Source organism: Arachis hypogaea, chromosome 9 (genome assembly GCF_003086295.3).
Source record: "Arachis hypogaea cultivar Tifrunner chromosome 9, arahy.Tifrunner.gnm2.J5K5, whole genome shotgun sequence".
NCBI lineage: Eukaryota > Viridiplantae > Streptophyta > Magnoliopsida > Fabales > Fabaceae > Arachis > Arachis hypogaea.
Genome location: NC_092044.1, coordinates 8,548,871 through 8,571,989, shown reverse-complemented (window position 1 = coordinate 8,571,989; position 23,119 = coordinate 8,548,871). Strand labels below are relative to the sequence as shown.

General features: G+C 33.1%; 3 protein-coding genes across 5 annotated transcripts; 1 reads left to right on the top strand and 2 right to left on the bottom strand.

The window, feature by feature from the left end:
- Nucleotides 1-3,159: 3,159 nt before the first annotated feature.
- On the top strand, nt 3,160-6,501 carry LOC112710259 (putative F-box/FBD/LRR-repeat protein At1g66290). The gene is made up of 4 exons (XM_025762420.3): nt 3,160-3,267; nt 4,377-5,636; nt 5,716-5,916; nt 6,079-6,501. The coding sequence occupies exons 2-4, from the start codon at nt 4,386-4,388 to the stop codon at nt 6,331-6,333; spliced, it is 1,707 nt and encodes a 568-aa protein (XP_025618205.1). The 5' UTR covers nt 3,160-3,267; nt 4,377-4,385; the 3' UTR covers nt 6,334-6,501.
- Nucleotides 6,495-13,005, bottom strand: LOC112710260 (serine carboxypeptidase-like 20). Its single transcript, XM_025762421.3, has 14 exons — nt 12,195-13,005; nt 11,852-11,997; nt 10,860-10,936; nt 10,067-10,189; nt 9,862-9,964; nt 9,746-9,783; nt 9,573-9,674; nt 9,165-9,245; nt 8,838-9,083; nt 8,140-8,205; nt 7,938-8,059; nt 7,360-7,473; nt 7,040-7,085; nt 6,495-6,814 (listed from the first exon to the last, which is right to left on the bottom strand). Exons 1-14 carry the CDS (start codon nt 12,335-12,337, stop codon nt 6,731-6,733), a joined length of 1,491 nt encoding a protein of 496 aa, XP_025618206.1. The 5' UTR covers nt 12,338-13,005; the 3' UTR covers nt 6,495-6,730.
- Nucleotides 13,006-14,208: 1,203 nt separating this feature from the next.
- LOC112710258 (pentatricopeptide repeat-containing protein At1g71420-like) lies at nt 14,209-18,158 on the bottom strand. 3 transcript variants are annotated; one of them, XM_072202457.1, is made up of 4 exons: nt 17,426-18,158; nt 15,526-17,349; nt 15,314-15,408; nt 14,209-15,177 (listed from the first exon to the last, which is right to left on the bottom strand). In XM_072202457.1, the coding sequence occupies exons 1-2, from the start codon at nt 18,026-18,028 to the stop codon at nt 15,640-15,642; spliced, it is 2,313 nt and encodes a 770-aa protein (XP_072058558.1). In that variant the 5' UTR covers nt 18,029-18,158; the 3' UTR covers nt 14,209-15,177; nt 15,314-15,408; nt 15,526-15,639. The 3 variants fall into 3 exon arrangements, with proteins under 3 accessions (XP_072058558.1, XP_029144721.1, XP_029144718.2); XM_029288888.2 differs by having other exon boundaries at nt 15,314-17,165; nt 17,426-18,084; XM_029288885.2 differs by having other exon boundaries at nt 15,314-17,165; nt 17,350-18,080.
- Between the last annotated feature and the right edge of the window lie 4,961 nt (nt 18,159-23,119).

Here is a 23,119-nt window from a genome sequence, read left to right as displayed (position 1 = left end):
ATTATTCTAAATTAAAATATAACATAAAAAATAAAAAACAAAATATCATAAACTATGCTACTTATATAAGACGTGCGAATATACGAATTAAATTCGCAAATATCACTGTCAAATTCACTATCTGATCTTACTATAATACAGATCGAATATGATCCAATTCGATAACTCTATAGACTGAATAACATCCACAAAATTCAGATTAAATGCGAATAATTACCACAAATATATAAACATTATCTAATTTATGTACAGCCCTAACCATGTTATTCAGCCTTTTCTAAAAAAATAATACTTGAATACTAAAGAAGAACATGTTACAAAATTTCAAGCAAGTTCCTTCCATCTAACTGATTCAAAAATTTGAGATTAATGAAGATTAGATGGAAGTGTGTACCTGCAACTTGACCATTCGATGACCAAGGCCTCCATTCGTCTACTTTTCATTCCCAATAAATCGAACAAAATCCCTCAGTGCTTTTATTAAGTTTTAAAAATATTTTTTTTAAAAAAATGCAAATACAATACATGATATTTTTTAAAAATTTTTATCTTCTAAAGTAAGTCTGAAGAAATGATAAACATGAAGGATAATCCCAATCAAATTCTTTAGTACAATTCATAAAATTAAGCTCCCAAAAAATTAAACAATGTGTAATAGTGATATGAATTTTGGGGAGTATAGCAATTTACTAATAAATTTGTGAGACAAATAATAGAATACAAATAATAACAACTTGTGTTAATATATTCTTTTGGGGGCACATTGTCCTCATAAATAAAGGTTATAAACTCATAATCAAAGTATCATTAGTCCCCTCTTATATTGGCAATCCATCCAGAAAGCGTTTATGAAATTTAAAAGACTCTTCTGGTTTATATTTTAGAATTGGTAAATAATTAAATTCGTTCTTAAAAAGGATTTTGTTTTTTTAATTAGTCTCCAAATAAATTTTTTTAATTAAATTTATCTTTTAAAAATTTTTAATTAATCGTGTTAGTTTTTATGTTATTTTTTTTATTGACGGTGCCAAAATTTATTAATATAGCACACTAAATAATATTACAAACACATATATGGGTTTTAATTGACTATTAACATGATAAGTTTATAAAATTATATCAAATCAAAACCTAATTGAGAAGAGAACTTGAGGCATTGAAATATCTCAATTTGGAATTGATTTGATCTAATTTCATAAACTTATCATGTTAGCTCCTAATTAGGACTACTAGGTGTGTGTTATGGTGTTACTTAATGTGTCACATCAATAAATTTTAACGCTGCAAAGACTAAAATAACTAATTTAAAATGTTTGAAATGACGAATTTAGTTAAAAAAATTATTTAATAACTGATTTAAAAAATAAATAATTTTTGAGAAACTAATTTAACCATTTACTTTATATTTACTTTATGTCCGGCTCTATGTGCCAATATAATCAATTAATATAAAAATTTAAAGGATCCAAGTGTAATTTAATATACAATAAAGTGTCATTTTTCCGGTTTTTTACTGTTGTAATTATTTTTTGATATATCATTCCATTCATTGTATTTAAAAAGTATCCAGATATATGTGTATAAAAAAAAGTGATGGTAACCATATAACAGGAAATCGATTGAAGGTAAGATTCTTGTCATATATCCTTGGATAAACCTGCAACCAATTAGGAAATGAAATAAGTCCATTTTTAGTCAAGATTGATAACTTATGTTGAAAATATTGAAATCTTAGTAGGACCAATACCAAAAAATGTGCCTAGCCATGCTGTTCAGCCTTTCATACATAATAATAATACTTGGATACTTAAAGAAGAACATGTTACAAAATTTCAAGCAAGTTCCTTCCATACAGATTCGAGATGGAAGTATGTACCTGCAACTTGATCATTCGACGACCAAGGCCTCTGTTTGTGAAAATGAATTCTCTCTATTTTTTTATTGAAGAAAATAAAATGTGATCTCTTTTCTTTAATTTTATAAGTGGGACCAGAAATGAACAAGAAAGAGAACAATAAATAATAAAATCAAACACTAGACACTATTTAATTTTTTTTTTCTATTAGAAAGGACCCATTTTCTCCATTTGTCTGCTTCATTCCCAATAAATGGAATAGAAAGAAGGGACTAAAATACACTTGAAAGTTCACATGATTACACTTCAATCATTTAATGAGACACGCGTGCACATTAGTTATACATTGCGACGGACACATTTATCCTTCCGACCATCGGCATGTGGCAACGTTAAATGATTAAAGTGTAATTATGTCCAACGTTTGAACTTTCAGGTATATTTTTGTCCCTTCTTCCTAAACAAAATAAACACGAAAAATACTGTGTCCGCTGGAGTGTATAAATGATGTGCACGCGGAACTCATTAAATGATTGAAATGTAATCGTGTCCAACGTGCAAACTTTCAAGTGTACTTTTGTCCCTTCTTCCAATAGAATAAAACCCCTCAGTGCTTTTATTAAATTTTAAAAATAACAATAATTTTATATTTATATATAAATATATAATAATTAATTTGATAATTCATTTTTAATACACACATAATATTTTTTAAAGAATAATTACATTATATATTAAAATTAGTTACTAATTAATTATTCATATAAAATATATATTAAAATATAAAAAATATTAAAATATATAACATAATACATATAAATATACATAAATATATATGAGTTGATTTTTTCATATTTAGTACTTTTTTTTAAAACATAATAGTATTTATGACTCAATCTAAATAGATTTTGATAGACAAAAATACTATATATGCAATAATCAACTATATATGTATTTTTGTGCGTATAATATATATTATTTTACATATTTTTAATATATATTTTATATAAATAATTAACTTTTTATATACATATATTATAATTATTAGACAAAATAAATTTTTATTCTTTATGTTTAATTAAAAAATAATTAATAAAAAATAAAAAACAATTTACTTAATCAATAAATTGGCCAGCATTATCTTAACTGAAAATTGACTAAAATTACAAAAATATAAATTAACCTGATAACTTCCGTATAAGATCATAATTTAAATCAATTTTTATTTTACATAAGATATTATTAAAATTGAATAAAATATTCGGTTTATATTGTATTAAATAATAGGGATCATATTTAAATTTAAACACCCCTCTCTCTCTCTCTCTCTCTCTGTTAAACTCAAAACCGCCACTCTCTTCGCGCCATCTCCCTCTTCTTTCAATCTTCGGTGACTGAAATCTGCGTTCCAGGTTCGGTTCTAAGTTCTAACAATCTAGCGGTTATTATCATTGTTAATTAACCAATACTGCCATTAAATTAGCTGTGATTATGTATCTTTTTCTGCACGTGTGGAGCTTCTTGTGATTCTAACCCTAATTTGAGTATTCAAAGCTTTAATTTATTCGGCATGGGGAGACAGATTGCTGATTAGTCTCTCTGATACTTCTTCCTAACGCTGAATGTATTGAACTCATTGATCAGTATGCGATTGCTTAGTGCTTAATATAGAGAGAGTAGGGACACACAAAATCAACCCAAGTGTAAAAATTCTCAACAGAAATTTTACTGATTCCAATATTTATTAGCACTTCTGCATATACTGAAAGGTTTCTTGGCAAATAATCTTCAAATATTGCACAGAGAACATAGAGTTAGAAGTTTTCGACTTTGCTGCTTTAGCTCAAATCCTTAAAGTTTCAGATTTTCAAATATCATGCTTAAATGGGTAGAATGTTCAGAACAATTGTGGGTTGTGTGTTACTAGGATTTCTTTTCGATGCTTTCTACATCTTCTATTAATGGATTAAACAAAATTAGGTGATGGGAGCATTGCAAAAAAGCAATACATAAATATAACAAAGAAGTTTTATATATTGTAATGATTGAACTTTGATTCTTTTTGTTCTTACTGTGTGGTCAAACTTAATATATAATGGGCACAAATTAAATAATGTATAACATTATATACTTAACACATCCTTCATCTTATTTGTTTTTTGCATCCTAATTAGTGGCGTCTCAGCGCATGGTAATCGATGATGATTCTTGTGGGTTTTGCTTTGTTAATTAGTGTTGCAAAAAACAAAGGGGAAAAAATTCATTAACTATTTTCTGTTTCTAAAAGATTCTCTATATTACAAGGAACATTGCAGTCCTTAAGTCAAATGTCAACACTCAACACTCAGTGATGACCATTTAAGATATCCCCACATTTTTCTTGTTCTCTTTGATAACTTCATCAGGAAAAAACTCTACCTCATGAACCTTATTGATTAATATGAAAAGTGGTATTTTTTACTACCATAATTTGACATGGTTTGAGTTATTTGTTTCTGATATTCTTCTACTTGCTTTGAAGGACACAATAATGGATGAAAAAATGGACCATATATCCGGCTTACCAGAAACCATACTTCATGACATTCTCTCAAGACTGCCAAAGAAAGATGCTATCAAGACTAGTGTTTTGTCTAAGACATGGAGAGAAACATTGTATACCTTTCCCATTTTGTCTATTTGTGACCGAGGATTTATTAGGAAGTTTTCCAAGCGGAAGGAAAATCAACCAATTAAGGCATTCCTTGATCATGGCAAGCAAAGATTGCTGAGGTTCAGTGACCCAGGCTTAGTAATCAAAGAATTCAGTCTCATACTTAGTTTGACCAGCTTTGTTGACCTTCAGCGTATGTACCCTGATGTTGATCAGTGGCTTAAGTTAGCCAGTGAATGTAGTGTCCAGACCCTAAAGCTTTGCCTGCCTACTTTAAAAGAGGATGATCCGTGCCTATGTTATATCTTGCATCCAGGTGTCATTGAAGCAAGATCACTTAATAATTTAGTGCTGAAGGGGAGAATCAGATTTGACAAAGAATTCCTGAATCCTTCAGTCAAGTTTTCCTCACTGTGTGTATTATCCTTGTGCTATGTCCTTTTTGATGATAAAGGTGCTATCAACCATCTTATTTCATATTGTCCTCGAATTGAGCAGATAACCTTGAAGTGGTGTTACATATACAACCCTTCAAGAACAAAATTTTCCTTTATGAAATCCTTAGGCATGCATGGTCTGCAAAACCTCAAGGGAGTTGATATTCAAGGCGTAGAAAAAGTTTGTATTGATGCTCCAAATATTGAGAAAATATATTATGGTGCTGTCAGTTATAAGCCCTCTAAGATAAGTTTTGATAGTTGCAGAAATTTGAGAGCTTTGACCTTGATGAATATGAAGATTGAATTTGTTATTACAAACGAGTGGTTTCTTAATCTGTTTTCTAAATTTCCTTTCCTTGAGAGTTTGGAATTGATTGAATGTTCCATGTTTGATATCATTAATATTGAAAGTGGTCAACTAAAGGCTTTGGTGTTGTCTAATTGTTCTACCATGGAATTGCTTGAAATTGACACTCCAAATCTGTCATCATTTCGGTACTATTTTGCTGGTGACGACTTACCTTCCATATCTTTTCGACAATGTTCTAGTCAACTGGAAGTAAATGTTCATCTCCACATGTTTCCTCCATTTCTTTACCAGTTGGGGAAATTTGTCAAACAATTTAAACCACAAAAATTCTTGACATCGCTCTCGCTCTCTATGCGTCCTGATGATGATCATTATCATGTAAGTATGAATAGCTACTTATATTCTGCTCGTTTACCTATTTTCTTAATATGGTTTTGATATGCCTTGGATTATGCAGGATTGGGAAGAGGAAGATGACCCATATTCATTCCCAGCTACATTCCCTGTGCCAATCATTAAACACTTGGTCATACGGTCTGTTCGGGGAATTAAATCTAATAAGTATCCGCTTCTTGTGAATCGCTTGTTCCATAGTTGGTACCCAGAAACTATTTCATTGAGCTTGAACCCTTCTCATTGCAGTAAAGCATTCATTGAGGTACAACATTATCTCTAAAATTTCTACGTTATTTCTCCCCATTTACATCTTGCCATCTTGGTGATATTCGTTTGTGCTTTTCATCAGTTCAAAATGTTATCTGTGGTGCTTCTAAAATCCAACTCTCATTTGTTCTTTGTCAAAAAAAAAAAAAAAAAACAGTTTTTATACTTGATGCCAATGAAAACGAAAAAACAGTCTTTATACTTGATGCCAATGGATATGAAAAGGGAAAAGGGTAAGTCTTGCTCCTACTGTCATCACAAGTCTAAGTGTTGGTTGCATGGCTTCAAGGATGTCAAGGTCACAAGCTCAGTCAAAGATGATGTGAATGTTGTTGATTTTGTTCATCTCAAATCTATTTTAGATAGATTGTCAAGTTCAGATAATATAAATATTACTTTTAGATTAAAATAGTAATTTTCCTCTTGTTAGTTAAAACAGGAATAGAAAATAATATGTTGTCCTGATTTTCACTTCTAACTTGAACAAGAAGAATGTGCTAGTTTTTTTTAAATGATTTTTATTTAGTTTTTGTTTAGCTCTTATTCAAACATATAAAAGGAAAAGTATCGATCTTCTAAGCATGAAAGGATAATCACTATCAAATTCTTTAGTACAATTCATAAAACTAAACTCTCAGAAGGATTAAACAATGTGTAATAATGATATGAATTTTGGGGAGTGTAGCTATTTAGTAATAAACATGGGAGATAAATAATAGAATACAGATAATAACATCTTGTGTTCATATACTTTTTTTGTGGCACATTGTCTTCACAAATAAAGGTCATCAATGTAGCATGAGGCCCTCTCATATTGGCAACCCAGCTAGAAAACGTTTATAAAATTCCAAGGACTCTTGTGGTTTATATTCTGGAACTGTATGTCCAGCTCCCTGTGCCGATGTAATCAATTAGTATCAAAATCTAAAGGAATCCAAAAGTAATTTAATATACAACAAGTGTGATTCTTTCCTGTTTCTTTTCTCTGTCATTATTACTTTTTGATATATAATTGGATAAATTATATTTGAAAAGTATCTGGATATAACCATGTATGCAGTCATGTATCAAAAATTGGTGACTATATAATAGAAAATTGAAGGGAGTAATGTACAAACCTTTATGGTTAGAAAGGTAAGATTCTTGTCATATCCTTGGATAAACCTGCAACCAATTATGAATTTAGTCAACCTCTAGTCAAGATTGGTAATTTATGAGGAAGAACATTTCTGGAATCCGGAGGATTTATGATGAAAATGTGGGATACCAGAAAGTGTACCTAGCTGTGCTTTCATAAATCATAATCTTAGATAATTAAAAGAAGAACATGTTTATCTAGGACTACTTGAGAAGCAGCCACAAAATTTCAGACAAGTTCCTTCCATCTAACTGATTCAAACATTTGAGGTTAACTAAGATTAGAGGGAAATGTATGTACCCTGCAACTTGACCATTGGTTGACCAAGGCCTCCATTCGTCAACGATTTTGTATCCAAGAGATCTTGTCCATGCTTCACTCCCAGTAAATGGAACACACATATCATGATCACCGCTGCCAAAGAACATAAAAGTTCTCTTCTCAACTAACAACTAAAGAGACCCAATTCAATCATAGAATATAACAGCAACTAAAGCAACAAGTTTGATGGGAAAAAGTTGAGATATATTAACATTTTCTAGTAATTAATGGCGAATTTCACAGCACTTGTGCTGTGTCTGTAGAAAACTCCTTGTCCTTGAGGAGGGTAGAAATTCCTTACTTGTGAAGCTAGATAGCTTCTCTATTTTGCAAATTGCAATAGGATTACATTCTTTCTTTATATTATTATATTTTCACCATGAAAACAGATGCATACACGGGATGATTACTCCCATAAGCTTGGTAAATATATATGCTTTTTACAGGGGAACCCTATTCCCCTCCCACCATTTAACCAACCACACAATGAACTGCACCTAAACGATAATAAATACTAATGAGATAAATGTAGAAATGCTGTTGAATTGGTAACTTGCCTGTATATAAGTGCTCGATATCCTTTAGAAGTTAGGTTCTCGTGGTATTTGATCATGCTCCCGGCATCATGGTTGAAGAAGATTACGTCAGTGCACAAAACCCAACTGTTGACCAAACTTTCCTATTTCATCAGAAATATCTCAATTTAGTTCATCCATGTCAACAACCAAAAAATACAAGTGTATCATATTGAAACCTCACCTCTGCAGTGTGAATTGCTTTTCTGACCGCTTCATTGTTCAACCACGCAGTTGCGACCCGATCATCCTTAAAATAATATTAGATCTTGGTATTAAGACAATGAAATCAGCTAAATGAATGATCACTATTTTTCTCAAAGTTGATATGATAGAAACAAGAGGTGTGAAGAAAGAAAATACTGTGAACTGTTTCCTTTGACCAGGAAATGTTTTGTTAATCTCTTCTAAATTGAATTATAACAAATGGAGAAGATCAAAACAAAATTTTATGCAGTAACTGTGCCTTGATGTTATTAAGAAATGACCTAGAACATCAAACCCCTTCACACCATGATTTGAACCCAAAGCTTTGGTTTTCTAAGCACCATTATGTGTCACTAGAGTTAGCATATTGCTTTTAAAACAAAATGTACTCCAATCTAGTTTTAGTTTTTATCTGATCATCAAACTTGAAAAACAAGCATTATTTACATTATGTAACATTTCAAACATCATCGAAGACACTTTTAATAGTGAATTTTATTTTAGCATTTAGCACATTCTATATTTCAGGACTTTTTAAAATCATTTTATAATTTAGTTATTAGAATATCTTTTTGCATTATTCGTTCAGAGGTTTAAACAAGTAGACGTTACTTATTCAACAATCAACCAATGAAAATTGACAGTAAAGCCTTAAAGGCAGATAAAGAAGCATACAGTGCATGGAACATTATTGTTGTTGCTCAGTTCTGGCCAAGTTGGTACAATTCCTGCTCTCACAGGCGCTCTTAGGGGCCAAGCACGGCCAAACATTCTTTTCCTCACGGGAAGAGGTCTCTCGGTCTCACCCAACTTCCGGAAGCTAGATGGCAGCCTAATATAGGTTTCTTTATTAAACTCCTCTTCCTCTGTGGCATGATAGCATGGTTCTAGAATGTCATATATGTTTACCCCATCAATTATCTGAAATAGAAAGAATCATCAGCAAGTCCTGAATTCATCTTAGGCTCATTTACTGCGAGTGCTGTGATATATTTAAATTACCTGATCAACTTTTGCAAGCTTGCTTGAGCAATTGTCATTGAGTGGATTATAGAAATTCCCATTGCACTCAGCATTAACCTCCTGTAGCAAGTACCATTGAAAAGACAACAAATCCAATATCAATTAAGAATGCATACTTTACAAGGAAATTTCATACTTGAAAAAGTCACCTCATTCTAAGATTGAGAATTGAAAAAGAAATAAATTAATTCAAATTTAGTACTAGAAGTTCAATCCTCTCAACAAGTTAATCATGTCCAGAGAAAATTGAAATTTGTTTGAAAATGCCTAAAATATGGATTTAAAAAATTCCATATTTCATTTATAAAAATAATTTAATGGTCTATTAAGATAATAAATCGATGATGATTCACTTGGATGAACTTCATCAAAGGATTTTATTTTCACCTGATAGAGATCATCAGAGATAAGTCCCATCCCATGCACAAATGGTACAAGAGCATTGCCATCAAATTGCTCATCACAAACACCATTTCCAACCATGTATCCCTGCATGCAACTACTTCAGCTAACAACCACAGCCTCAAAAAGATATATTGATCACTTATACTTTAAAAGACCTTGAAATTCAGCTTAGGCTTCACACCAGCATCGATTCCTGTGGATCAAGAAAATGCACATTAATTGTGATCAATAACGCATTAACTCAACAATTTGAGGACATAACTTATCATACCTTTTGCTACTTCATAGGCAAGTGTAGGAACATAAACACCAGCATATGACTCTCCAGCAATGAAAAAAGTGTTGGAAAGGAACTCAGGATATAGCTCAAACCACTGTTGGTCAATAAAAAGGTAGATAAGTTAGAAATTTGGGAAGAAATATTCGAATTAACTCAGATATTTTATGTCAAAATTACCCAGTTGTTTCTTATCTACCTTAAGGAGAAAGGCATGTGAATCAATGGCAGTCTTTATGTCTCCAGTGTCGTAATCAGTCTGGTTCTTGGAGTATGAAAATCCCACACCAGCAGGAGAATCCAGATATATAATATTGGAAACCTATAATGCAGAACAGAATCATATTTAAAGTAATCATAAGTAGGAAGTAAGACAAATACACAATAAATAATTGGTGAATTACACAGGTATATCAGGACAACAACAAACTACAGTGACAACAAAAATGGGATCGGTTATATAGATCAAAACAATGTTATAGTCCCCTACCATAAATAATCTTTACATTTAATTAACATCTAAATGTTTTCTTATAGTTTCACCTGTTCTATTTTTAGGCTCCCTCCACCTGTAGCTATTGGACTACAACTACCCTTCATCTGGTCCACACTCCCTATACCCTGTCAGGGCCTTTTCAAACCTTCTCCACACATATCTAAACTATCTAAGACGAAATTCTACCATCCCTTCTGCAATTGGTGCTATCCCGCCTTTCTCTCTAATGTGTCTATTCCTGATGCTATCTTGTTTAGTGTCTATTCATCCATTACAAGAATCCTAGTCTCAGTAATGCTCAACTTAAGTTCCTGTTGACTTTTTTTTTTTTTTTCGATAACTAAGTTCCTGTTGACTTTTCACTGCTAAATATTCAGTCTTTTTCATCTGATGAATTATGCAAATAATGCACCAAGATATCCTGGGAAGGAAATCAGTGTCTATAGAGACAAAAGATCCTCTTCCAATTTTTGATATAGATTAAAAAGTTTCAGACCTTTGACCAGCTGTAAGGATTGAGGTGCAGCGTGGGAAGACCTCCTGCAGTCTTTGCAGGTTCAAAATTAAACGGACCTGAAAGACAATCAATTGCTCTATGATTTATAATTTATAACTTATAATTTATGAATAATAAATATTGAATTTGGTAAAATTGAGCACAGATAGTCATCAACAAAAGATTTTTGAGACTCTGGTCGTGTAAAAACTATTTCTACTGTTCGAAAGTCCATACTCCAGATGAAAATACACACACACACAAATTATTCAATTTACAGATAACCATCAAGATTTCACAACCAAAGGCTGTTAATGAAATTATTTAGGCCATTATTTCAGATGAGATCTACGTAGTAATAAGACATTGAGCTGATTATTCTGTCATTTTCAGAACCGAAACGTCATGTAGGATGAATACAAAATACATGCATATGTGTTCAACAAAACAGTGAAATGCGGTTGTTACAAAGTTGACCTATGTAAACCTTACATCAATTTTATCAGCCAGAATTCAGACAAAATGTGGGAATTTCTGAGGATGAAACCTGCTTTTAAAATAATATAATTAACATATACAAAAGGCCTTGTAGATGGAAGTGATTGACTACAGATCATTGCCACTGAATTTAATAACCAATCACAGAATAAACTTGTCACAATCATGATTCAAAACTTAACACACAAGAAATACCATAAAAGCAGAAGAAGCCATTCCTTCAAAGTTTGAAGCTATCAAAGTCATTTGAATATGAGAAGAGTGAATAATTTTGATCCACTGTCAGTGTAAATAATTTTACCCTGTTAACATATCATATCTTATATTTGATATTAGCTTTCAAGTAATATAATATAAAAAGAGTTAAGCTCTTTTGACTGCACATAGCTATGTAAAATGTAATACTGAACATGTATCAAGATGAAATCCGAAATAAAACAAAAAAAAAAAAAGAAATGAAAACAGGAAATTATACAGTCTGTGTCTTGAGTTACCATGCTCATATATGAAGCCATCAAAGCTAGAGCATCCTGGGCCGCCGTTCAGCCACAGAACCACCGGGTCCTCAGCCGGTTTACTTTCCGAAACAACAAAATAATAATACAAGCTCCTCCCATGGTTTTCATCCACAGTCACATACCTTCAATGTCACAAAAAATTGCAACAATAAATAAAAATCAGGCACAATTTCAATAGTAAATTAAGTCTCCGTGGATCAATATTGAACTCAAGGTTACAATTAATACAGCAGAAATGAGAATTAACTAATATTAAAAAAAATTAGTTTCTAGAAAAATTAAAATCGAAAAAGAGCTACTAGAGTTACAAATCATATACCCTGCATAATGCTTTGAAGGCAAAGTGCCATTAAAACCAGGAATTTGAGTAATTAGGGCACTTTCAGGAGCTGATTGGGTCAAAACAAAGCTAAGAAAAATGTGAAGTGAGACCAAAGAGAAAATGCTACATTTATCACCCATCCTATTGGAGCAAATAACAAGAAAGATAAAATGAAAAATAAAAATATAAAAATAAAAATGTGTATTTAGATTTTAGAGGAGCAAGAGCAAGATTCTTGGAGGGGATATTTATAGTGCACAGAAAAAGTTGTTAAAGAATAACTGCAAACACAGTGATGATGGGCAGCATTGGGGTCCCACGTTTTTCGCAAGTAGCAGAGTTAGTTAACTTAAAAGCAAGGTTTGTTTTGTTTCAGAGAATACAGAAACTAATTTCAGATTAATTAAGGGTAATAGTTGCGTTTGTGCTCTGATTACCAAAATCAGCAACCACCTTATGTTTATCTAATTTTATATTTTAATATATATTTAATAAAAAAAATACTTCTGTAAGTGAAATGAAATTAATAATAAATTTATTACGAGATTTACTAATTGTGGTGGTGTTGACTGTTGAATAAGATAAGAAAAACTGAAAAAGTAGTGTGGATAAGAGAGATTAGGCAATGGATCTGAATACGTAGAAGGTAGAACTTAATTAGAAGAAACGTTATGGGTTGGTCCTTCTCGGAAAGAGAGTCTTATTAAATATCTAAAGCTTTTTGCAGTGATGAGAGTATCAGTATTCTTCAGTACAGAAGAGCCATCCAATAAGGCAATAGCTACTCTTCACTCTTCAGTGAAGGCGCAACCTTACACTTGCTCACATACTATTCGTTTATACCAAATTTTCTACCTATTATGTCACCAAAAAAAATAAATTCTACCGATTATGTCTTTGACTAAATCCCGACTTTTATCATTTTAGTTTTTTAAATTTAAAATTATTTATACTAGTCTTTAAAATTTAATTTTGGATATTATGTTAATTTTTAAATTTTTTTAGTATTAAATCAGCGAATTAAATATAAAATTGGATTTGACTTGTCATGTTAGATACAAAATTAAACAGCATCATTTCATTTTAACAACGGAAAAAAAAAGAGTTTATAACTTTATATGATGTACAAATTATTTTATCTTTCGTTAATTGATTCAATACTAAAGAAGATTCAGATTCAGGATCAATACAGTGTTTGGAGCTGAATCTTAAAGATCAATATAGTAAATTTTAAATTTAAGATACTAAAATAGTAAAAATCATAAATATCAAAGATCACTATAAATATTGATTTAGTCGTATACATTTATATTTTTTTAAAATGCATGAGTGGCAGTAATTTGCATTCGAGGTATACGTCCGATATTTTATTGTAGTGTAGATGGTCCAAAAATGGTAGTTAAACTTAAATCTTTCGCTAGTATCGTATCTCTTGGGACAAAATCGTGTGCTTCAAGTTGGAAAGAGCTCATAGTACTCGGTGAACTTACAAAAGTAGGTTTCATACCATTTTTATAAAGAATAAAATTTCATTTTTTAGTTTATCTAACGCTATTACTAGTGAAAATATACATTAGTTGAATTCTTATAATACATTAAGACAACGTATAATAACTGATTTGAAATTGATTCTTGTCACATTTTTATATAATTATTTCCAAACAAACGATCATTATAAATAGAATACAATACAAATTGAATCAAACCAAATCTCATTTTCAATTGTTTCAATGGTCATATAGAATACGCCAATATAGATTGGATTACTACGACTTTTGGAACCCAAAATAATAATAATAATAATAACAATAATAATAAAACAATACAAACGCTTACGTTTAGTCTTCATAAAACGTAGTTGCAACTCAACAGTTATCTTGCCGTGTAAAATGCTAATGCTAATGCCAGATTGCCAGTGTCAATAAACTTCAGGGCACAGCAACTTCATAATAGAGATATAGTTTAACAATGAATCACGGTTAATAGACAAGTAAAGAATACAATTTACTGATTTTAAAATTTAAAAACAAAAATATATTTTTTATTTTTGTTAATTGTTGACAGTTCTAGATCACTGGCTAATTGTACTTTGTTATTGTTGATGCATGACCATACAAAACCACACTAAGAATTCTTGCTCGAAATTTTTAAATAGTAAACATACTTGGAAGATTCTAATTGTAACCTGTATCAGAGAATTAATCCAAAATCAAACTTATTTAGGGTTATATTAGGCTAGTGATAAGATTCCAGGTAGGTGGTTGTAGAGCTCTATGATTTATGTATAGTAAGAGTTTCTTGCATAAAACTCATTCATACTATTAAAACTCAACACATTATAGATCTCTTCATATTAGGCACTGTACCTGCACATTGTGGTCATTTCAAAAAGAAGGGTCCGCACAGAACTCGGAACTCTGCAGAGAAACTGCGGTGCTGCAACTAGCCACAGACAAAGTGTCTTCCTCGTTATCCATGTTGCCAATGCTCTGAACTGCAGAAGTTTGAACTAGGCTGTCCTTGGTGGCAGGAGGGTTTAGATCCAGCAAGCTCGAATTGGAGGAAGAGCTGTGATGGAACCGAACCCAAATCAACTCTTGACAGAACTCACAGCATCTAACAGAAACGACATGGTTTCATTGAACTTCATTGAAGAAGAGATGAAATTGTTGTGGAAGAATGACATGGTTTTGCTGCACTTCCCTGTGCCTGTGCTTAAAGGTGTTTGACATATTTCCTTAAATCATCTTCCTTGGACAGGTTCAAAAGCTTAATAATTTTGGATGCTATCTTTGGACCCCTCATTCTTGGCTTTTCAATATGAATATCAATCAATCCTAAAAAATATTTTCACCCTTCTTCACAATCACCTAGTTCTAAACAGAGAGGTCTGTGCTGACAATGGCACAATGCACCCACAAACAGGCTTCCCTACCACACACTCTGTTGCTTCTTCCATATCCATTGAAGCAAGTAGTTCCTGTTCACACAATCAATTAAAGATAGATTTATGCAATTAATCATTCAAAGTTCGTATTGAAGAATCACACATGTAATCATATCCTAAATATCTTTAATGGATGAAGAAATATTGTTGTATGTTTGATGTTTCTTACCTTCTCCAAGTTCAACATACCCAAGAACTCCACATGCAACCAATAGTGTACTCCAAAGAACTGCTCTTCATGCAAGAAAGTGAGCAACTGTTTCCCTGCTAAACAAGCTCACAACCCAAAGGGTCCACCAAAAATATGCACATTAGTACTTTCCAGTGAGATGAATGTTACAACTTAAAATTTACAATATTTCCACATAAATATGTAAACACCTCTTTCTATCACTTTCTCCAATAACTATTAAGTGCACGGTATTTCTCAACCAGAAGCTCCACCATGGTTGAAACCAGTACTCAAAAAAAGCATTGGGAATTGCAGTTATTATGTTACCAATAATCATTACATGAGCATGCTCCATATTTGAAGTGGTGAAAGCGATTTGAATCTCTCACAGTAATTTCCTTCTGAAGAAGATATGATGCTAACTTCATGAAATTGTGGCAATCCACACAAATGCGGATATTCTTCATTATTTTAACGACGTTCCCAACAAATGGAAACTTTTCTTCATTCATTATGGCAAATACCAAGGCCATTTTCTCACTATGATGCAACATTTGGTTTTCTTTGTGCTCCATTTCAGTGTCATATAAGGCTAAGTTGATCTCTGGTGCATAACCTATCTCTTTCAACTGTCCAACCAATATCTCAAGCCGGTTTAATATGGCAACCCTCTGTGGATGATGTTGACCACCAGAGGAAAACTCGTGAACCTGCATACCAATCTGAACCCAGCTTAATCCAGGTTCTTTCCTCACCTTAGAATCTCTCATTTCCTTCCTAACTAGGCTAGCTTCAGCGAAATTACCACCAGAGGAATATATGTTTGACATTTGTACATATCCCAATGAATTATTGGGTGCCAATTCTGTAAATTTATTAGCTGCTAATTTGGCCAAGTGAGTCTCACCATACTTACGGCAAGATCCAAGTAATGAACTCCAAATCACAGAATCAGGTTTCATTGGCATCTTGCGTATCAAGTCTTCAGCTTCAGATAACTTTCCAGCTCGTCCATAGAGGTCAACCATGCAAGCATAGTGATCCAGTTGAGGAACAATACCATGATCATCAGACATGGAATTAAAAATTTTCACTCCTTGGTCAACAAGTCCAACATGACTGCAAGCCGAGAGAAGTGCAACGAACGTTGTAGCATCTGGATGCATATTTATTTGCTGGAAGAGTTTCAGTGCGTCTTTAGTTTGCCCGTGTAAGGCATACGACTTAATCATTGAATTCCATGAAACCAAATCACGAAATTTCATTTCTTCAAATACTTGTTCAGACAAAGATAAGGAGCCACACCTTGCATAAGCATGTAACAAGGCATTACAGAGAACCGTATCTTCCTGAAACCCTCTTTTAATTATTTGCGAGTGAACAGCCAGGGCATGTTTCTCAGTCACAAAGTATGCACAAGCTTTGAGGGCAATTGAGAATGTATGCCAGTCTGGGACAAAACTTTCACGATGAAGTTGACAGAAAAGGAGGAATGCCTGCTCAGGATCTCGTTCTGCAAACACGGTCATTATAGCAGTCCATGATACAATATCCTGTTGACTTGTTTCAAGGAAGAGCCTGTAGCAGTCGGCAATATCTCCTCCAACGTTTGCATACGATTTTAACAATGCAGTTATCACTTCAACTTTTGAACAAAGACCACTTTTAATAGCAAGACAGTGCAACTGAAAACAGCTTCTTAGATGTATGTTGATATCACCAAAAGTACTACACTCATTCAAGGAAGAGAAGACACTGAGTAGGGTGGCACGGTCGAACCCAATTCCACTGCTGTACATATGAGTAAACAACCAAACGGCTTGACCCGCGAGTCCACGAAATTGAAAACCTGCAATCATTGAATTCCAAGATATAAGATTTTTGAATTTCATTGACTTGAACAGGATCCAGGCATCATCTACTGTATGATCATAACATCCACCAAAGGCAGAACACTTGCTGTACATTGAAATAAGAGCATTTGCAACATAAAGACTGGCATCCAAAGCAATTTTCAAAGCAACTGCATGTACCTGCATCATGCCACATATAATGTCATACAATAAACACATCGGAATCCAACTAAATCTTCAAAGCAACTGCCAGTACCTGCATGCCACATTTAATGTCATGCGCCTCGCAAGCGCTAAGCAAACTCGCCAAAGAAAATTCATTGGGCCGACAGAAGCTAGCCAACAAGCTAGAAAAGAGAGAGAAACATTCTCTGACTAGGCCACATTGGGCATACCCCGAAATAAGAGCAGTCCAAGAGACAATGTTTCTGTGCAACATTTTATCGAATAGGTGATGAGCATATGCCAAGTGACCACACTTGCAGTACATATTTATGATGTGATTAGTGAGAAAGAGATCATTTTGTGCTCCTGGGTGTTTGTCAATTACAAAATGGTGCAAAGCCATGCCATGTTGGAGGCACTTTCTTCTAGCACAGGCATGGAACAAAGTGGCATAGGTCTGAATGGACATAGAAGAGTGTGTTGTGTCGTGGGTGTAAAGTAGTGAAAGAGCTTCTTCCAGGTTCCCTTGGATGGAAAGATTGTATATCTGAGCATGAACGTTTGTGGCTATGGTTGCAACGCTTGAAGTACATAGATTCTGTAAAAAGAAACGTTTGGGGAACATGAAGAACAAAAACTTGGTGGAGCGTAGCATCAAAGGAGTGAAAATTATGCACATCAATGGGAGCATCATAGGTTGTTTTGCACGTTTGTTATTTCACCACTCTGCTAGCATTGCATATTCCAAATGAAACGTTAGCAAAGCCTCAATAGAATTAAACTATGAAGCGCAGCGGTGAATCACGTTTGTGGGACACATTTTGGATATTATACTCATTCTACGTTCATCTGAAAAAAAAATTGCTTGGACACCTTTAAATGTGTCAAAGTGTCTTAACATATATTCTTAAAATAAATTTAAAAATATTATATATTATTATTTATTAAAATAAATTTTTTTAAATATTTTATATAATTAAAATAAAATATTAAAAATAATTAAAATTTTAATTTATATTTTAATATTAATAAAATATTAAAATATCATTACGATTTATTTAAAAAATATTTTATATTTTATATGTATTCGTGTCTCTTTATCTTATAAGATTTTAAAATTCATATATTGACATATCTCATGTAATCTCGTGTCTCATATTTCATGTTGTGTCATGTTCCATGGCTGTGTGCATCATAGGAGTTAAGTAACATCAGGTTTGAAGGATTTAGTATAAGTTAACATATATATACTTGTTATAGAAAAGTAAAAAAAAAATATTTATTTAAAGTTAGTATTTAACATGATATTAATTTAAAGGTGAGTTGTATGGTGTAGAAAAAAAAATTTCTATACCTATAAATATATAAATATGTGTCGACTGATTAGAGAATTTGACAAATATTTAAAGAGGGAGACAAAGTCTGTACTTTTTATGAAAATAATACAAAAAAACTCTTTTTTGACATAAAATTTAGGTGAGTAATTATTTCCATTATGACTAATTATGTTGACATAATAACAGACCTCATCATAAGTTGGATTTCTTTCTTATTATTGTTTGAAAAATAACGACTCAGTCTAAGGTGTGATTTATTATATTAAAAAGATCACAAATTGCCAAACCAATAAAAGAAACACATGTACCAAATATTAACCATTTAATCCAAATTTATTTTTTATTTGCAAAATATATAGTAAATTAGTTTATATGGCAACAGTGTTTAAAAATAAACGGTTGTATGATATATCTAATAAAAAAAATATTTGAGTCATAAGTTTTATATTATTAAATTGTCTTATTAGAAATATGTTCATCGTCACAAAATTTAAAAATTGTAAATAACAATATGATAAATGATATTTTTTATTGTTAATTATTAATTTTATTAAACGTATTTAGTGAATTTAGATGCTAGTAAAAATTAGTGTAATTTATTTTATTTTAATAATAAAAAGATTATTCAGTATGCATTGCTCATAATATAAAAAAAAGAAAAAATTAATTACAAATAAATATTGTTAGTATGACTAATTATGTAACATGTGAGTCGTATTTCTGGAATACATTAAAATTGTATTTTGGCTTACAATATAATATAATGAATATGTCTTTTATTTAGGTTTTATTTGGGGCTTATTTATTTTGCTGGAATCTATAATTTTACGAAATTTTTAATTAGGTTTTTATATATATTTTTTTAATTGAGTTCTTATTCCAATTTTTTTTCAATTGAGTCTTTATACATTTTTTTTCTTTTATTAGGTATTTATACTAAAATTTTTTTTAGTTGAGTTCCTATATAATTAAACCAATTACTGTTATTAAAAAGGACTTAATTGAAAAAAATTGGTACAGAGACCAAATTAAAAGAAAAAAAAATATAAAAACCTAACTAAAAATTTTGCAAAACTATAAGAACCAAAAGAGTAATAAAACCTTTATTTGGATCTAACAAAAGTTACTATAATAGTAATAACAATAATAAATATAGATTAAAAATAAAAATAATAAGTTAGTTTATTAAAAGATTAAGATGATTCAAAGTTTAAACAAAATAAAATATATAAACTGAAGCCTTTTTTTGTAGTTGTTAAAGATCGACGAAAAAAAAAATATTTTTGTGATGAGGCCTATCATCATCTTACTAAATTTATTTAATTAGTATAATTAGTCAATTAAAATTTTGAACTAACCACTTGCAAAAAAAACAAGACTCATGTACTTCTTCTGCAAAGAGTGCAGATTTTGTCCTCCTCTAAACACTTGTCAAGCTCTCCAATAAACCAACACACATATCTATAGATATAAAAACTCTCTCTTTTCTATACCATAGAACTCACCTAATTTAAAATTAAGGGAAAAAAAACAATAACAATAAAATCATATCTCATTAGATAAAATCGGTTACATATATGAAATGATATAATTACATTCTATCATATATCAAAAAAAACTTTCAAAAAAGGTTAATGATTTCTTTATTAAAAAAAATTCTCATAGTTTTTTCTACACACTGTTGTTTTTTACTAATAAAAAATTTCATTTAGAAGGTAAATAAAAGATAGAAAAAAAAAGTTATTTTTTCCAAAAGCCTATTTTGACACAATTCTAATTTCGATAAAATAGTTTACCTTGTAAGTTGTAACTTCAAACAAGTCAAACCAAACCAAGTTAGATTCCATCGTTCACAGGAACATCTTAAGAAGGCTAAGGTTACTGTTACGGTGGGTAACCGGAGATTGATGGGTTGGATGGAGTTGGTGGCCCAAATGTGTGAAGAAGGAGGATTCCGAATGGATCTGCAACTCGGGAGGCTCCGTCCGACTTGTTTGTGCGAGGAGATGGGGGTGGTACCTGCAAAGACACTCCGATGCCTAAGTTAGCAAGGGTGTGAGCAGGTCTAGAGAGTATTGGGCTTAGAGATACCTGAGAGGTGTCAGTGTATTTATAGTGGTGAGCCAATAACCACCGTTGGAGTAGTGCCGTATCTTTTGGGTGTTAACCGTCTCTCTATCTTAGGGAGGTTAAGATATGACTTGATGAAGCGGTTAGAGAGATTTTAGGGGCGGTTACTCATTTGAATGAGTGTTTATCTGCCAGCTAATCTCATGTCCGACTTCTTTAGAGTAAGTCGTAGTTAACACCGACTTCTTAGCATGAAGGTCGGTGCTTAGCAAGGCTCAGTTCTTCGGATTAGGCCTTTTATTTGGACCTGTGCCTTTATCATTGGGTCAGGGTATGAACAGTGCCCCTACTTGAACCCAAGATCTATAAGACTTGGGTTCGAGTATTTTACTCGGGGTCGTAGTCGACTTGTTGGAGGACCGACATGATTTTCTGAAACCGACGTGACTTTTCCGCGTCTTTTTGGTTCTGACAGTTACGTCTAATCAAGCGTCGTGTCCGTTAGGGATGCGCGTAGGCTTTGGTAACGGTGCATTCTCATTAATGACTGCCCTGCTTTTACCATTATGCCCCTTAGCATATTTATAAATACTTTCCCTCTCTTTCATTTTTTCGTTTCTGCGATTTTTCAAATTTCTTCTTTCTTTGTTCTTCATTCATTCGTGCTGCGTTCTTGTGCTTTGGAGACTTCTGCTTCTTCCAACCTTCATTTTCGGAAAGAGGTTAGTTTCTTTTTCTCTTTCGCACCTTTCGTATGCCTTTACTTTGTAGATAAATAGGTTTGTAGACTTTTGCTTGGCTCTTTTTTCTCCTCTCTAGAGACCTTTGTTTTTGATTTTTTCTTTTCTTTTTCCCTTTGTAGGTTTCCTCATTTCTCTTTAGAAAAAGAAAATGGCCTCCGTAGATTGGGTCGATATTACTGTTCTAGGGGAGGAGCCGTTGGTTGATGCGGAGTTTATTACTCATCTTCGCACCCACCACCGGCTCTGTACTTCGGATGAGGATGAGCCTAAGTATGAATTGCTTATCCCAGGTTCAGAGGACCGAGTTTGCCATGGGAGAGCCAATGAAACGGCTCCTCATTTCTTCTTTATGTACGAGTGCATGATCACCCGTCTGGGCGTCTTTCTACCCTTTTCAAATTTTGAGATGTCTGTTTTGCAGCATTGTCGGGTTGCCCCTACCCAGCTTCACCCCAACTCTTGGGGTTTCTTGAAAATTTATCAATTTATTAGCCATGCTCTGGATTTCCCGACTTCTCTGAAAATCTTTTTCCATCTTTTTCATATGACCAAGCCCTTTAGTGGGCTAAACAATAAACAACAATGGGTTTCCTTCCGAGCCATACAAGGTCGGAGAATTTTTACCCTTTTTGACGAGTCCTTCCATGACTTTAAAAATTACTTTTTCAAAGTGCAAGCTGTAGAGGGTCATCACCCCTTTTTTCTGGATGATAACTCTTCTCCTCGTTTTCCCTTATACTGGCTGGAGGCCTCTCCTTGTGAGAAATATGGTCTGGATGACCTGGATGAAGTAGAGGCTGCCATTGTGGGGTTCCTCCGAGAAGTGTGGGGGAGGGCCCCATACTTGGATACTAAAAAGTTTCTCCAAGGGTCTCCGACCTTTATCCAAGCACAGCTAGGTAGTTTTCTCTTGTTTATTAGATTCCTGACTTGTTAACTAATCATGCCGACTTGTTTGATTCCTTAGCTATTGTTTTCTTTTTCATAAATGGCAAAGACAAACGCTCAGGAATCTTACCAGAGAGTCCAGGAGGCCAAAGCCAAGTCTCGCGCCCGGACTGGTGGTGCCAAGGTCATCTCTCCTCCTCCTCCTCCTCGGAACGTTGGGACTCTTTCCAAACCCATTGTGATTTCTTCTTCAGCTTCCTCTCAGCCGCCCCCCGTCGTCCGACCTTCCCCTGATCCAAAGAAGCGCAAGACCTTAGAGTCTGGTTCTTCTGGTGAGGTTAAGGCGGATGCTCTTGTGTTCGTCCGAAAGAATATCTATCCTCATGCTCGTATAAGCATGGATGATATGTCTGTTCGGAGCCACCTTACCACTATGATCGAGGAGAGTCTCAAAGCGGCGGGGGTCTGTGGCAAGCTCTTAGATATTTTTGAGAAGGCTCCTCTCAGCTCTTTAGGGATGACCTCGAGGGTCGAGGAGCTGGAAGGAAGGCTTTGTGCATACCAAGAGCATGAGGGAGAGTTGAAGAAGGAAATCGCCAAGCTGAGGGAGGAGAGGGATACCCTCCGAGAGAAAGGGAAGGTTTTGCAGGCCCAATGCAACATGGAGATGGATCTGAGGAAAACAGCGCAGGCCAGCTATCAAAGTTTATTCAATGATCTTGTGTCTATGAAGACTGATCTGTTGAA